Source organism: Oncorhynchus nerka, unplaced genomic scaffold (genome assembly GCF_034236695.1).
Source record: "Oncorhynchus nerka isolate Pitt River unplaced genomic scaffold, Oner_Uvic_2.0 unplaced_scaffold_1207, whole genome shotgun sequence".
NCBI classification, from domain to species: Eukaryota; Metazoa; Chordata; class Actinopteri; order Salmoniformes; family Salmonidae; genus Oncorhynchus; species Oncorhynchus nerka.
In genome coordinates, this window is record NW_027040126.1 from 110164 (window position 1) to 124570 (window position 14407).

The 14407-nt window shown below is 54.0% G+C and overlaps 1 protein-coding gene across 1 annotated transcript in view; it reads left to right on the forward strand.

Annotated features, from left to right (window-relative positions):
- Positions 1 to 14407, forward strand: part of ercc5 (excision repair cross-complementation group 5) — a 31355-nt gene that overhangs the window by 3141 nt on the left and 13807 nt on the right. Inside the window, 7 exon segments of the mRNA XM_065015934.1 lie at positions 1072 to 1187; positions 3745 to 3901; positions 4678 to 4821; positions 9326 to 9533; positions 9673 to 11252; positions 11782 to 11901; positions 12054 to 12055. Of these exon segments, the coding sequence (XP_064872006.1) occupies positions 1072 to 1187; positions 3745 to 3901; positions 4678 to 4821; positions 9326 to 9533; positions 9673 to 11252; positions 11782 to 11901; positions 12054 to 12055 (2327 nt within the window).

Genomic DNA, 14407 nt, shown 5'->3' on the forward strand with positions numbered 1-14407 from the left:
CTGGTGTGTGTGTCTGTGTGTCTGGACCCTGGTGTGTTGTCTGTCTGTCTGTCTGTCTGGACCCTGGTGTGTCTGTCTGGACCCTGGTGTGTTGTCTGTCTCTGTCTGTCTGGACCCTGGTGTGTGTTGTCTGTCTCTGTCTGTCTGGACCCTGGTGTGTGTGTGTGTGTCTGGACCCTGGTGTGTTGTCTGTCTGTCTGTCTCTGTCTGTCTGGACCCTGGTGTGTGTGTGTGTCTGTCTGGACCCTGGTGTGTTGTCTGTCTGTCTGGACCCTGGTGTGTGTTGTCTGTCTGTCTGGACCCTGGTGTGTTGTCTGTCTGGACCCTGGTGTGTTGTCTGTCTGTCTGTCTCTGTCTGTCTGGACCCTGGTGTGTGTGTCTGTCTGGACCCTGGTGTGCTGTCTGTCTGGACCCTGGTGTGTGTTGTCTGTCTGTCTGGACCCTGGTGTGTTGTCTGTCTGTCTGTCTCTGTCTGTCTGGACCCTGGTGTGTGTGTGTGTGTGTCTGTCTGGACCCTGGTGTGTTGTCTGTCTGTCTGTCTCTGTCTGTCTGGACCCTGGTGTGTGTTGTCTGTCTCTGTCTGTCTGGACCCTGGTGTGTGTGTGTGTCTGTCTGGACCCTGGTGTGTTGTCTGTCTCTGTCTGTCTGGACCCTGGTGTGTGTGTGTGTGGACCCTGGTGTGTTGTCTGTCTGTCTGTCTGTCTCTGTCTGGACCCTGGTGTGTTGTCTGTCTGTCTGTCTCTGTCTGTCTGGACCCTGGTGTGTGTGTGTGTCTGTCTGGACCCTGGTGTGTTGTCTGTCTGTCTCTGTCTGTCTGGACCCTGGTGTGTGTTGTCTGTCTGTCTGTCTCTGTCTGTCTGGACCCTGGTGTGTGTTGTCTGTCTGTCTGTCTCTGTCTGTCTGGACCCTGGTGTGTGTTGTCTGTCTGTCTGTCTCTGTCTGTCTGGACCCTGGTGTGTGTTGTCTGTCTGTCTGGACCCTGGTGTGTGTGTGTGTGTGTGTGTGTGTGTGTGTGTGTGTGTGTGTGTGTGTGTGTGTGTGTGTGTGTGTTAACCCTGTGCTTTCCTCCAGACCATCAGAAGACAGAGAAAGGAGGAGAAGACTATGGAGTCCAAACAGACCAATGACAAACTCCTCAAGACTTTCCTGAAGAGACAAGCCATCAAAGCTGCTCTGGGAGAGAGGAGGTGAGGAAAGGAGAGGAGGAGAGGAAGGGAGAAGAGTGGAGAGGAGGAGAGGAAGGGAGAGGAGGTGAGGAAGGGAGAGGAAGAGTGGAGAGGAGAGGAGGTGAGGAGGAGGAGAGGAGAAGAGGAGGAAGGGAGAGGAGAGGAGGAAGGCCATGACCTAAATGAAAGGCAAAGCCCTCTCAGAGCTTCATAACAGATCTACAAGCACTAAGATCGTGATGGATGAACACGGACCATTCCACGTTCATAGAGGTCTGGTCTGTAACCATAGAGATCTGGTCTGTATATAGGCCTGTAACCATAGAGATCTGGTCTGTATATAGGCCTGTAACCATAGAGATCTGGTCTGTAACCATAGAGATCTGGTCTGTATATTATCCTGTAACCATAGAGATCTGGTCTGTATATAGGCCTGTAACCATAGAGATCTGGTCTGTATATAGACCCGTAACCAAAGAGGTCTGGTCTGTATATAGGCCTGTAACCATAGAGATCTGGTCTGTATATAGGCCTGTAACCATAGAGATCTGGTCTGTATATAGGCCTGTAACCATAGAGGTCTGGTCTGTAACCATAGAGGTCTGGTCTGTAACCATAGAGGTCAGGTCTGTAACCATAGAGGTCTGGTCTGTAACCATAGAGGTCTGGTCTGTAACCAAAGAGGTCTGGTCTGTATATAGGTCTGTAACCATAGAGATCTGGTCTGTATATAGGCCTGTAACCATAGAGGTCTGGTCTGTAACCATAGAGGTCTGGTCTGTAACCATAGAGGTCTGGTCTGTATATAGGCCTGTAACCATAGAAGGTCTGGTCTGTATATAGGTCTGTAACCATAGAGGTCTGGTCTGTATATAGGCCTGTAACCATAGAGATCTGGTCTGTATATAGGCCTGTAACCAAAGAGGTCTGGTCTGTAACCATAGAGGTCTGGTCTGTGTACAGGTCTGTAACCATAGAGGTCTGGTCTGTGTACAGGTCTGTAACCATAGAGGTCTGGTCTGTATATAGGTCTGTAACCATAGAGGTCTGGTCTGTGTACAGGTCTGTAACCATAGAGGTCTGGTCTGTATATAGGTCTGTAACCATAGAGGTCTGGTCTGTGTACAGGTCTGTAACCATAGAGGTCTGGTCTGTATATAGGCCTGTAACCAAAGAGGTCTGGTCTGTATATAGGTCTGTAACCAAAGAGGTCTGGTCCAAAGAGGTCTGGTCTGTATATAGGCCTGTAACCAAAGAGGTCTGGTCCAAAGAGGTCTGGTCTGTATATAGGCCTGTAACCAAAGAGGTCTGGTCTGGCCTGTAACCAAAGAGGTCTGGTCTGTATATAGGCCTGTAACCAAAGAGGTCTGGTCCAAAGAGGTCTGGTCTGTATATAGGCCTGTAACCAAAGAGGTCTGGTCAGGTCTGTAACCATAGAGGTCAGGTCTGTAACCATAGAGGTCAGGTCTGTAACCATAGAGGTCTGGTCTGTATATAGGTCTGTAACCATAGAGATCTGGTCTGTAACCATAGAGATCTGGTCTGTAACCATAGAGGTCTGGTCTGTAACCATAGAGGTCTGGTCTGTATATAGGTCTGTAACCATAGAGGTCTGGTCTGTAACCATAGAGGTCTGGTCTGTGTATAGGTCTGTAACCATAGAGGTCTGGTCTGTAACCATAGAGGTCTGGTCTGTATATAGGTCCAGTCAGTAACCATAGAGGTCTGGTCTGTAACCATAGAGGTCTGGTCTGTATATAGGCCTGTAACCATAGAGGTCTGGTCTGTATATAGGCCTGTAACCATAGAGATCTGGTCTGTAACCATAGAGGTCTGGTCTGTAACCATAGAAGTCTGGTCTGTAACCATAGAGGTCTGGTCTGTAACCATAGAGGTCTGGTCTGTATATAGGTCCAGTCAGTAACCATAGAGGTCTGGTCTGTAACCATAGAGGTCTGGTCTGTATATAGGCCTGTAACCATAGAGGTCTGGTCTGTATATAGGCCTGTAACCATAGAGATCTGGTCTGTAACCATAGAGGTCTGGTCTGTAACCATAGAAGTCTGGTCTGTAACCATAGAGGTCTGGTCTGTAACCATAGAGGTCTGGTCTGTATATAGGTCCAGTCAGTAACCATAGAGGTCTGGTCTGTAACCATAGAGGTCTGGTCTGTATATAGGCCTGTAACCATAGAGGTCTGGTCTGTATATAGGCCTGTAACCATAGAGATCTGGTCTGTAACCATAGAGGTCTGGTCTGTAACCATAGAGGTCTGGTCTGTAACCATAGAGGTCTGGTCTGTAACCATAGAGGTCTGGTCTGTATATAGGTCTGTAACCATAGAGATCTGGTCTGTAACCATAGAGATCTGGTCTGTGTATAGGTCTGTAACCATAGAGATCTGGTCTGTATATAGGCCTGTAACCATAGAGGTCTGGTCTGTAACCATAGAGGTCTGGTCTGTAACCATAGAGGTCTGGTCTGTAACCATAGAGGTCTGGTCTGTATATAGGTCTGTAACCATAGAGATCTGGTCTGTAACCATAGAGATCTGGTCTGTGTTGTGTGTCTCCTCCAGTCAGGATCATCTGCCCAGCCTGTCTGCTGTGAGGAGAGAGGAGGACATGTTCATGCTGCCTGCCCTGCCAGCCCAGGAGGAGGAGAGAGAGAGGAGCAGCTCAGAGGAGGAGGAGGAGGAGCAGGTGGAGGAGGAGGACAGCCGTCACATCTACCAGGTGAGGTCAACACCCACGTCATGTGACGGAGGAGAAAACAGAGAGGGTGGTGCTTTATCGTCTTGTCCAATAAGAACACTGGATTCCTTTTTTGTTTTATTAAGTTTTGCTACCTTGTGACGTCTGTCTGTCTGTCTGCCTGTCTGTCTGCCTGCCTGTCTGTCTGTCTGTCTGTCTGTCTGTCTGTCTGTCTGTCTGTCTGTCTCCTGTCTGTCTGTCTGTGTCTGCCTGCCTCTGTCTGCCTGTCTGTCTGTCTGTCTGTCTGTCTGTCTGTCTGTCTGTCTGTCTCCTGTCTGTCTGTCTGTGTCTGCCTGCCTCTGTCTGCCTGTCTGTCTGTCTGTCTGTCTGTCTGCCTGTCTGTCTGTCTGTCTGTGTCTGCCTGCCTCTGTCTGTCTGTCTGCCTGCCTGCCTGTCTGTCTGCCTGTCTGCCTGCCTGTCTGTCTGTCTGTGTCTGCCTGCCTGCCTGTCTGTCTGTCTGCCTGTCTGCCTGTCTGTCTGTCTGCCTGCCTGCCTGCCTGCCTGCCTGCCTGTCTGTCTGCCTGTCTGTCTGTCTGTCTGTGTCTGCCTGCCTCTGTCTGTCTGCCTGTCTGTCTGTCTGCCTGCCTGCCTGTCTGTCTGCCTGCCTGCCTGTCTGTCTGTCTGCCTGTCTGCCTGTCTGTCTGTCTGTGTCTGTCTGCCTGCCTGCCTGTCTGTCTGTCTGCCTGTCTGTCTGTCTGCCTGTCTGTCTGTCTGCCTGTCTGTCTGCCTGTCTGTCTGTCTGTCTGTCTGTCTGTCAGGGGGATTTCTATGAAGACTCTAACTCTGTGGACATCAACTCTGAGGAGTTTTCTGCCATGCCTCCTGAGGTGAAACATGAGATCCTTAAAGACATGAAGGAATTCAGCAAGAGACGACGCACCATGTACCACACCCCCCCTGAGGTACCACACCCCCCCTGAGGTACCACACCCCCCCTGAGGTACCACACCCCCTGAGGTACCACACCCCCTGAGGTACCACACACCATGTACCACACCCCCTGAGGTACCACACCCCCTGAGGTACCACACACCATGTACCACACACACCCTGAGGTACCACCCCCCTGAGGTACCACACACCAGTTACCACACACCTCCTGAGGTACCACACACCTCCTGAGGTGCCACACACCCCCTGAGGTACCACACACCTCCTGAGGTACCACCCCCCTGAGGTACCACACACCATGTACCACACACACCCTGAGGTACCACCCCCCTGAGGTACCACACACCAGGTACCACACACCCCTGAGGTACCACACCCCCTGAGGTACCACCCCCTGAGGTACCACCCCCTGAGGTACCACCCCCCTGAGGTACCACACCCCCTGAGGTACCACACACCTCCTGAGGTACCACACACCATGTACCACACACCTCCTGAGGTACCACCCCCCTGAGGTACCACCCCCCTGAGGTACCACACCCCCTGAGGTACCACACCCCCTGAGGTACCACACACCTCCTGAGGTACCACCCCCCCTGAGGTACCACACACCAGGTACCACACACACCATGTACCACACACACCCTGAGGTACCACACACCAGGTACCACACACCCCCTGAGGTACCACACACCCCCTGAGGTACCACACACCCCTGAGGTACCACACACCTCCTGAGGTACCCCCTGAGGTACCACACACCATGTACCACACACCCCTGAGGTACCACACACCCCCTGAGGTACCACACACCCCTGAGGTACCACACACCTCCTGAGGTACCACCCCCCTGAGGTACCACACACCATGTACCACACACCTCCTGAGGTACCACACACCTCCTGAGGTACCACCCCCCTGAGGTACCACACACCATGTACCACACACCCCTGAGGTACCACACACCCCTGAGGTACCACACACCCCTGAGGTACCACACACCTCCTGAGGTACCACACACCATGTACCACACACCCCTGAGGTACCACACACCCCTGAGGTACCACACACCTCCTGAGGTACCCCCCCTGAGGTACCACACACCATGTACCACACACCTCCTGAGGTACCACACACCTCCTGAGGTACCACCCCCCTGAGGTACCACACACCATGTACCACACACCTCCTGAGGTACCACACACCTCCTGAGGTACTACACACCTCCTGAGGTACCACACACCTCCTGAGGTACCACACACCATGTACCACACACCCCCTGAGGTACCACACACCCCTGAGGTACCACACACCATGTACCACACACCCCCTGAGGTACCACACACCATGTACCACACACCCCCTGAGGTACCACACACCATGTACCACACACCCCCTGAGGTACCACACACCTCCTGAGGTACCACACACCATGTACCACACACCCCCTGAGGTACCACACACCCCCTGAGGTACCACACACCTCCTGATGTACCACACACCATGTACCACACACCTCCCGAGGTACCACACACCTCCTGAGGTACCACACACCTCCTGAGGTACCACACACCTCCTGAGGTACCACACACCTCCTGAGGTACCACACACCTCCTGAGGTACCACACACCTCCTGAGGTACCACACACCTCCTGATGTACCACACACCTCCTGATGTACCACACACCTCCTGATGTACCACACACCTCCTGAGGTACCACACACCTCCTGATGTACCACACACCTGAGGTACCACACACCATGTACCACACACCTCCTGAGGTACCACACACCATGTACCACACACACCATGTACCACACACCCCCTGAGGTACCACACACCTCCTGAGGTACCACACACCTACTGAGGTACCACACACCTCCTGAGGTACCACACACCTCCTGAGGTACCACACACCTCCTGATGTACCACACACCTGAGGTACCACACACCATGTACCACACACCTCCTGAGGTACCACACACCATGTACCACACACACCATGTACCACACACCTCCTGAGGTACCACACACCTCCTGAGGTACCACACACCATGTACCACACACCTCCTGAGGTACCACACACCATGTACCACACACCTCCTGAGGTACCACACACCATGTACCACACACACCATGTACCACACACCCCCTGAGGTACCACACACCATGTACCACACACCCCCTGAGGTACCACACACCATGTACCACACACCTCCTGAGGTACCACACACACCATGTACCACACACCATGTACCACACACCTCCTGAGGTACCACACACACCAGGTACCACACACACCAGGTACCACACACCATTTACCACACATCTCCTGAGGTACCACACACCATGTACCACACATCTCCTGAGGTACCACACACCATGTACCACACATCTCCCGAGGTACCACACACCATTTACCACACATCTCCTGAGGTACCACACACCATGTACCACACACACACCTCCTGAGGTACCACACACCCCCTGATGTACCACATACCATGTACCACACACCCCTGAGGTACCACACACCATGTACCACACACCCCCTGAGGTACCACACACCCCCTGAGGTACCACACACCCCCTGAGGTACCACACACCATGTACCACACACAACGTACCACACACCTCCTGAGGTACCACACACCCCCTGATGTACCACACACCATGTACCACACACCCCCTGAGGTACCACACACCCCTGAGGTACCACACACCCCCTGAGGTACCACACACCCCCTGAGGTACCACACACCCCCTGAGGTACCACACACCATGTACCACACACCTCCTGAGGTACCACACATCTCCTGAGGTACCACACACACCATGTACCACACACCCCCTGAGGTACCACACACCCCCTGAGGTACCACACACCATGTACCACACACCTCCTGAGGTACCACACACCTCCTGAGGTACCACACACCTCCTGAGGTATCACACACCATGTACCACACACCCCCTGCGGTACCACACACCATGTACCACACACACACACCTCCTGAGGTACCACACACCTCCTGAGGTACCACACACCTCCTGAGGTACCACACACCACACACCTCCTGAGGTACCACACACCTCCTGAGGTACCACACACACTGTACCACACACCTCCTGAGGTACCACACACCATGTACCACACACCTCCTGAGGTACCACACACCTCCTGAGGTACCACACACCTCCTGAGGTACCACACACCTCCTGAGGTACCACACACCTCCTGATGTACCACACACCATGTACCACACACCTCCTGAGGTACCACACACCATGTACCACACACACCATGTACCACACACCCCCTGAGGTACCACACACCTCCTGAGGTACCACACACCTCCTGAGGTACCACACACCTCCTGATGTACCACACACCTGAGGTACCACACACCATGTACCACACACCTCCTGAGGTACCACACACCATGTACCACACACCCCCTGAGGTACCACATACCCCCTGAGGTACCACACACCCCCTGAGGTACCACACACCTCCTGAGGTACCACACACCATGTACCACACACCTCCTGAGGTACCACACACCATGTACCACACACCCCTGAGGTACCACACACCATGTACCACACACCCCCTGAGGTACCACACACCATGTACCACACACCTCCTGAGGTACCACACACACCATGTACCACACACCATGTACCACACACCTCCTGAGGTACCACACACACCAGGTACCACACACACCAGGTACCACACACCATTTACCACACATCTCCTGAGGTACCACACACCATGTACCACACATCTCCCGAGGTACCACACACCATGTACCACACATCTCCCGAGGTACCACACACCATTTACCACACATCTCCTGAGGTACCACACACCATGTACCACACACAACGTACCACACACCTCCTGAGGTACCACACACCCCCTGATGTACCACATACCATGTACCACACACCCCCTGAGGTACCACACACCATGTACCACACACCCCCTGAGGTACCACACACCCCCTGAGGTACCACACACCATGTACCACACACAACGTACCACACACCTCCTGAGGTACCACACCCCCCCTGATGTACCACACACCATGTACCACACACCCCCTGAGGTACCACACACCATGTACCACACACCCCCTGAGGTACCACACACCCCCTGAGGTACCACACACCCCCTGAGTTACCACACACCTCCTGAGTTACCACACACCCCCTGAGGTACCACACACCATGTACCACACACCTCCTGAGGTACCACACACACCATGTACCACACCCCCTGAGGTACCACACCCCCTGAGGTACCACACCCCCCCTGAGGTACCACACACCATGTACCACACACCATGTACCACACACCTCCTGAGGTACCACACACCTCCTGAGGTACCACACACCTCCTGAGGTACCACACACCTCCTGAGGTACCACACACCTCCTGAGGTACCACACACACTGTCTCTCTCTGTGTGTGTGTCATGCACCCTAACCCAGCCCCCCTCTCCCAGCGGTCAGGGGACTTCTCCCAGTACCAGCTAGCAGGGCTGCTGCAGAGGAACAAGCTGAACGTGCGTCTGGAGGGGGTGGAGAGAGAGATGTCCAACCGTAGTGCTGGGAACGCCCCGGGGGTGGAGCTATACAACCAGGGGGAGGGGCACAGCGTGGAGACACGACGCCTCCTCTCAGAAGACTCCACCCACTACATCCTCATCAAAGGTTAGAGGTCGAAGTGGGTCAGCGATCAAATTGAGGGATTCTCCACATTAGACCTGTTCAAACTCATCCCCTGTCTGTCTGTCTGTCTGTCTGTCTGTCTGTCTGTCTCTGTCTGTCTGTCTGTGTGTGTGTTCCTCAGGTCCGAAGAAGACCGACAACAGTGAGAGGGTGCCAGACATCCAGCCTGCGGCCTCTCCCTGGTTGGGTGGTCCCCTGTCAGGGAGGGTTAGGACGGGGGGAGGGGAGAGACCTGAGCCCCTTTGGAGACCCATCTCGGAGGAGGAGAGCCTGGAGGAGGGACCCTCATCATCGTCTAAACATCCCCAGGACCCGAACCCGAGCCTGGGGGATACAGCACCCATCTCCCCACGGACACTGAAGGCCATCCAGGCTGCCATGGATAGCAGCTTCTCAGACGAGGAGGAGGAGGGGGGTGGCAGTGTGTCTCCTCGTACCCTCCTGGCCATTCAGCGAGCCACGGGAGAAGAGTTGGACGTAGGCCCGTCCCCATACGCCACCATGATTGGCAGTTCTCCTGTTAAGCCCCACCCTCCCAGTCCCCAGCGTCCTGCCAACCGATTGTTCGTCATCAGCAGCTCAGAGGAGGAGACTGAAGGGAAGGATACGCCCCTGAGGACATCTCTGACCAATGAGGACAGGCTTGGGGTGGAGAAGGGGGATGAGCAACAGTCGCCCCTCCACCTTCGCCTCCCCATTCCTCCTGCGGACAGGGTGCTCCTCAGCATGGAGGAGGAAACCGTCAGCAGGAGGAGCAGGGAGGAGGAGATTCTGAGGAGGAACAGAGAGGAGTTGGAGCAAGTCATCGACAACAGGAACAGAGCTTTCCACTCTGCAGTGGGTCAGGGGGACAGTTTGGGTCAGGCTCTCTGTCTTATTCCCCCATCAGGCCTTGGTCTAAACAGAGAAGAGGAGACTGGGAGGAGCAGCCTAGTGACTGGGCGTTTACCTCCATCGCAGGAGGAGAGGAATGGACAGAACACCGGGGAGGAGAGGAACGGACAGAACACCGGGAAGGAGAGGAATGGACAGAACACCGGGGAGGAGAGGAATGGACAGAACACCGGGGAGGAGAGGAACGGACAGAACACCGGGGAGGAGAGGAACGGACAGAACACCGGGGAGGAGAGGAACGGACAGAACACCGGGGAGGAGAGGAACGGACAGAACACCGGGGAGGAGAGGAACGGACAGAACACCGGGAAGGAGAGGAACGGACAGAACACCGGGAAGGAGAGGAACGGACAGAACACCGGGAAGGAGAGGAATGGACAGAACACCGGGGAGGAGAGGAATGGACAGAACACCGGGGAGGAGAGGAACGGACAGAACACCGGGGAGGAGAAGAATGGACAGAACACCGGGGAGGAGAGGAACGGACAGATTGTGAAGATGGAGGACGGCAAGGAGCACAGTGAGCAGGACAGTGATTCAGAGAGCTTCGTTGACGTGTCTGAGGAGGAGGAGCTAAACGAGGAGGAGACAGATGATTCGCTGATAGAGGTTGGGGGCGGTACTCCAGCTAAGGCACAGGAAGACGTGGCCAAGGAGGAGGAAGAGGAGGAGGCTTTAAGTAGCAGAGCTATCCCTTTGGAAGAGAGGGAGGAGGACGAGGAGCCCCAGCCTCCCACAGAGCCCAGCCCAGCTCCTCCTGCCCCAGCGTCTGTTCCTCTACCCAACGAGTGGGAAGACATCAACGTGGTAAGATAAGTCCTGCTTACATGTAATGGTGAAAAGACAGAGCATGGGGATGGAGATGACCAGGAAATAGACAGGAAAATGTCTGTTTCTCTGTGTGTGGTTGAGATGTGTTGTTGGAGCTGTTTGTACAGTAGAGATTTGAGGATGCAGTACCTGTGTTGTCCTGTAGGGGGAGCTGTTTGTACAGTAGAGATTTGAGGATGCAGTACCTGTGTTGTCCTGTAGGAGGAGGTGTTTGTTCAGTAGAGATTTGAGGATGCAGTACCTGTTGTCCTGTAGGAGGAGGTGTTACTGTGTACAGTAGTGGAACTGGGTTGATGCAGTACCTGTGTTGTCCTGTAGGGGGAGGTGTTACTGTGTACAGTAGTGGAACTGGGTTGATGCAGTACCTGTGTTGTCCTGTAGGGGGAGGTGTTACTGTGTACAGTAGTGGAACTGGGTTGATGCAGTACCTGTGTTGTCCTGTAGGGGGAGGTTACTGTGTACAGTAGTGGAACTGGGTTGATGCAGTACCTGTGTTGTCCTGTAGGAGGAGCTGGTGGCGCTAGAGAGCAGTCTTGGAGAGCAGCAGTCCAGGCTGAGAGAACAGAAGCAGCAGCAGGAACGCATCGCTGCCACGGTTACCGGACAGATGTGTCTGGAGAGCCAGGTAGGGGAGACGGTCAACACATATTTAGTCAGTCTGGTAAAGGAGACAGTCAACACACACATTTAGTCAGTCTGATAAAGGAGACAGTCAACACACATTTAGTCAGTCTGATAAAGGAGACAGTCAACACACATTTAGTCAGTCTGATAAAGGAGTCAGTCAACACACATTTAGTCAGTCTGATAAAGGAGGCAGTCAACAGTCTGACACACATTTAGTCAGTCTGATAAAGGAGTCAACACACATTTAGTCAGTCAACACACACATTTAGTCAGTCTGATAAAGGAGACAGTCAACACACACATTTAGTCAGTCTGATAAAGGAGGCAGTCAACACACATTTAGTCAGTCTGATAAAGGAGTCAGTCAACACACATTTAGTCAGTCTGATAAAGGAGGCAGTCAACACACACATTTAGTCAGTCTGATAAAGGAGGCAGTCAACACACACATTTAGTCAGTCTGATAAAGGAGACAGTCAACACACACATTTAGTCAGTCTGATAAAGGAGACAGTCAACACACACATTTAGTCAGTCTGATAAAGGAGACAGTCAACACACATTTAGTCAGTCTGATAAAGGAGACAGTCAACACACACATTTAGTCAGTCTGATAAAGGAGACAGTCAACACACACATTTAGTCAGTCTGATAAAGGACAGTCAACACACACATTTAGTCAGTCTGATAAAGGACAGTCAACACACACATTTAGTCAGTCTGATAAAGGATCAGTCAACACACACATTTAGTCAGTCTGATAAAGGGGGTTTTAGTGTGTTTGTTTTCCGTCAACACCAACAGGGTTTAGTCAGTCTGATTGGAGACAGTGCCTGTTTAAACACATTGATGGATGTGACAAACTCTGACCCCTGACCCAGACCCTTCCCTGACACATTTAGTCAGTCCCTTCCCTGACTCTTTGAGTCAGACCCTTCCCCTGACTCTTCCCCTGACTCTTCCTCTGACATTTAGTCCCCTGACCCTTCCCCATTTAGTCAGTCTGACTCTTAAAGGAGACTCTTCAACCACATTTAGTCCCTGATCTGACCCAGACCCTTCCCCAACACCCACATTTAGTCCTTCCCCTGACCCTTCAGTCTGACCCTTCCTCTAAAGGACTCTTCAACACCCTGAGTCTGACCCAGACCCTTCCCCTGACCCTTCCCCTGACTCTTCCCCTGACCCTGACTCTTTAGTCTGACTCTTCCTCTGACCTAGACCCTTCCCCTGACCCTTCCCCTGACTCTTCCCCTGACCCTTCCCCTGACTCTTCCCCTGACTCTTCCCCTGACCCTTCCCCTGACTCTGACCCAGACCCTTCCCCTGACTCTGACCCTTCCCCTGACTCTTCCCCTGACCCTTCCTCTGACCCTGACCCTTCCCCTGACCCTTCCCCTGACTCTTCCCCTGACTCTTCCCCTGACTCTTCCCCTGACTCTTCCCCTGACTCTTCCCCTGACTCTTCCCCTGACTCTTCCCCTGACCCTTCCCCTGACCCTGACTCTTCCCCTGACCCTGACTCTTCCCCTGACCCTGACCCTTCCCCTGACCTTCCCCTGACCCTTCTCCTGACCCTGACTCTTCCCCAACCCTCTCTGACCCTTCCCCTGACCCTTCCCCTGACCCTTCCTCTGACCCTGACCCTTCCCCTGACCCTTCCCCTGACTCTTCCCCTGACTCTTCCCCTGACTCTTCCCCTGACCTCCCCTGACTCCCCTGACTCTTCCCCTGACCTTCCCCTGACTCTTCCCTGACCTGACCCTTCCCTGACCCTGACTCTTCCCCTGACCCTGACTCTTCCCCTGACTCTTCCCCTGACCCTTCTCCTGACCCTGACTCTTCCCCTAACCCTGACTCTGACCCTTCCCCTGACCCTTCCCGTGACCCTTCCTGTGACTCTTCCCCTGACTCTTCCCCTGACCCTTCCCGTGACCCTTCCTGTGACTCTTCCCCTGACCTTTCCCCTGACTCTTCCCCTGACCCTTCCCCTGACCTTTCCCCTGACTCTTCCCCTGACCCTTCCCCTGACTCTTCCCCTGACCTTCCCTGACCCTTCCCCTGACTCTTCCCCTGACCCTTCCCCTGACTCTTCCCTGACCCTTCCCCTGACTCTTCCCCTGACCCTTCCCCTGACCCTTCCCTGACTCTTCCCCTGACTCTTCCCCTGACCCTTCCCCTGACCCTTCCCCTGACTCTTCCCCTGACCCTTCCCCTGACCCTTCCCTGACTCTTCCTCTGACCTAGACCCTTCCCCTGACTCTTCCCCTGACTCTTCCCCTGACTCTTCCTCCCTGACCCTTCCCCTGACTCTTCCCCTGACTCTTCCCCTGACCCTTCCCCTGACTCTTCCCCTGACCCTTCCCCTGACCCTTCCCCTGACTCTTCCCCTGACCTTCCCCTGACCCTGACCCTTCCCCTGACTCTTCCCCTGACCCTTCCCCTGACTCTTCCCCTGACTCTTCCCCTGACTCTTCCCCTGACTCTTCCCCTGACCCTTCCCT